At 37.6% G+C, this 3,004-nt stretch overlaps 1 protein-coding gene across 1 annotated transcript in view; it reads right to left on the bottom strand.

Moving 5' to 3' along the window:
• The window catches only part of LOC101860311, a gene marked incomplete in the record, with an annotated part of 23,201 nt that overhangs the window by 4,633 nt on the left and 15,564 nt on the right, over positions 1 to 3,004 (bottom strand). The window contains 2 exon segments of the mRNA XM_013079180.1: positions 1,089 to 1,195; positions 1,592 to 1,681. Of these exon segments, the coding sequence (XP_012934634.1) occupies positions 1,089 to 1,195; positions 1,592 to 1,681 (197 nt within the window).

The raw sequence follows: 3,004 nt of genomic DNA, 5'->3' as shown, positions 1-3,004 counted from the left end.
ACTACTACTACTACTACTACTACTACTACTACTACTACTACTACTACTACTACTACTACTACTACTACTACTACTACTACTACTACTACTACTGCTACTATCAAAGATAGTATAGCCTACGGTACTGTTACAACTACTAACAATAATAACAACAATAATATAATAATATAGCAGGTTGCATTTATATAGCGCATATTCCTATCAAAAATTGAGATACATGTACTTTTGAATCCGCAATAAAATATTCTCAGTTTCCCAGAACAAGCTGTGATAAGGCAAAGGTATGGATTTGTCGCTCCGTCCAACACTGCCGGGTAATGCAACTTTCCTGGCATATAGAGTCTTCATTATCTCTCCAACTTTATTAATTTTTCCCGTATGTTTCTATCTTGTAACTTTTCTAATATTTGACACTTAGGTGGTCTAATTGTGTTGCAAGTGATGTCGTCGTCAGCTCCTTCTGTCTCGGGAGACAATGGCTGCACCTGTTCGTCACTCCTTTCCAGAACAGCTTCTGGTGTGGCAAAAAAGACCAATTTTAAATTGCTGTCATCCGTGTTGTGCTCTCATCTTAGAAGAGACTTGAGTGACTTCTCCAGGCCGCGGAAGTATATGGAGGTCCAGTGCTGCCCAGACGACAAGTGATGTAGAACTTTTACTAAAACTGACAGGAACCTTGGGAACATGCTAAAGAGACAAAGCGGTAGAACGCCGCAGTTTGGCATCTGCTGTTTTTGCACGTCATGCGTTTGAGGGTTTGGTACTTCAGAGATGTATCAATGTATTGATGTGTACAAGATCAATCGAAGACGTTGGGTGGGCGCTCTGGCGTACTTTTCTCCTCGTTTTCTATCAAACATCAATTGTCTTTTTTTCTCCTTATTTTTTTTTTGGTGCGTTACTCTCTCGTAATATCTCTAATTTTCGGCACTTATACGACCTATTTGTATTGCAAGTGCCGTAAAACTCTAAATAAAACTAACAAATAGATTGAAGAAGACATGTGATTGTTGAGCTTAATTTGAAGAAGAATGAGTAGTCCTTGATAGTAGCTGGAAAAAATATATTTACATTATAATACACTGTACCTTTCTGGCTATGGCATTGTTGAGCTCTGAGTTTATTGTCCGAATCTGTGAGGTGAAAGGGGGTGGGGGTGTACCGGGAGTTTCTGTTGCCAATGGTAGAACTTGAACTGAAAACAGAATTAATACTGCATTTCAACAAACAAATGTTTATCTAATATACTACAGAAAAAAAGTTAAGGGCCACTTAGTTTTAGCATAAATTCTGAATTAAGGAAGTGCTCATAATCCAGCATGCTCTATGTACGTTCTTTACTCTGTTAAGCTGTACACTGTTCGGGTTCTATAATGTTAGTGTTTGCGAGTCCAATTTAAGTTGTTGACTAAGGTATATACTATCAATTTTCAAAGTCACATGAAACAAAAGAGAACAAAAATAAGATACTTATATGTTACCCCCTTTTAACACATCTAATCTTCAGCACTTAATAGACCTTATTGTGTTGCAAGTGTCGTAAAACTCATATTAAAACAAAATAAATAAATATATTAATAAATTAACTCACCGTTCTCTCCTTCGGGCGTTGGCTTTAAGTTCTTGCTCCCTTTCCCAGAGGGGTTTCTGTCCTTGTTGGCCGAGACCACAATCTGGGGCAGCTGTTGATAAGTCGTTAGAGTGTGCCGTTTGCTCATTCGGTTTCATGCCTATCTACATTGTGCAAGACTTTGGTTCCAGCCACTTATTAAAATTCTGTTCCCTATCGACTTAGCTCGTACACATTAGGCGAGCCTCTTGACCGTTTACTAGTGCGGTCAAAATTTCGTGGCGCAACTAATCCTCAAATATCTTTAACGAGTAAATCGATGTCACCCATACTTTGCAAAGCAAATTGTATCAATTTGTCCTAACTTAATTAATCAAATTTTCCCATTACGATTAGAGCTGAATTTTTTTTCTTCTAATTTTCTCCCTTGAATTTATTAAATACTAAAAATTTACGTCACTCGCAAAAGGAGATTATTCCCAGATCTTCCCGCTTTCCACACACATTTTGCATACGCTTATGACCTACGTCAAAGCTAACCAATGACACTTTTTAGGGGCAAAGCTTGTTACAACAAATTGATTTTACAGTGAACGCTTTTTCCCCCTAAATGCAAACAAAACAGGCGTTAAGTAAGCATAACGTCGCGATTAGAAAAGGTAAAGGGCGGATTTTCTTTACAAAGCGATATTGTCCCAGCTGTAAACCTTTTAAATCTGTAGAAACGACCCACTGAGATTTTAAATTAGAAATCATTAAGGAACTTTCTAGGATATAGTTAACAGGTGTTTTCAAAAATGTTGATCTGTTAAGACAAACTAATACCAGTTACAGTGCAAAAGCTGGAGACTTTCTGTTCGATAGTTGGGGCAATATTTGACAACAAGTTGCGCCACGAATTTTTGACCGCACTATAGTGTTGAAAGAGAAGTTCAGTACCGCAATGTGTAGGAGTAGAGGTCAAATTTTTTTTCCAGCTTCATATGGAATACTATTTTTATGAGAAGTATATCATTAGATATATTCAGAGAATATCTTGAGAGTGCGTTAAATTTTTCTAATATTTCGTGAGAGACAATGGAACGTACACCGACGGAGAAAGGAAGAGAGAGAGAGAGAGAGAGAGAGAGAGAGAGAGAGAGAGAGAGAGAGAGAGAGAGAGAGAGAGAATACGGTTAAAAGAAAGACTTGTTGTTAAAAGAACAGGCAGAGGAATATTGTTGTTTTTTTAAAATCATTTACGATAGTATTTATCAGTGCTGCTGAACGTGTGCAATGTGTAGCAAACCATTTAACCAATGTTTTTTTTATACTAGATGGTGATGATGATGATGATGATGATGATGGTGATGATGATCGATTGGTCCACCTGATCATTTTCCCTGGTTCCATCGATCTACACCGCCATGGCACCACTTTCTTGATCAATGCACT

This window comes from Aplysia californica, unplaced genomic scaffold (assembly GCF_000002075.1).
Source record: "Aplysia californica isolate F4 #8 unplaced genomic scaffold, AplCal3.0 scaffold00042, whole genome shotgun sequence".
Lineage (NCBI taxonomy): Eukaryota > Metazoa > Mollusca > Gastropoda > Aplysiida > Aplysiidae > Aplysia > Aplysia californica.
Note: the sequence above shows the minus strand (reverse complement) of the source record. Positions and strands in the feature narration are given on the sequence as shown.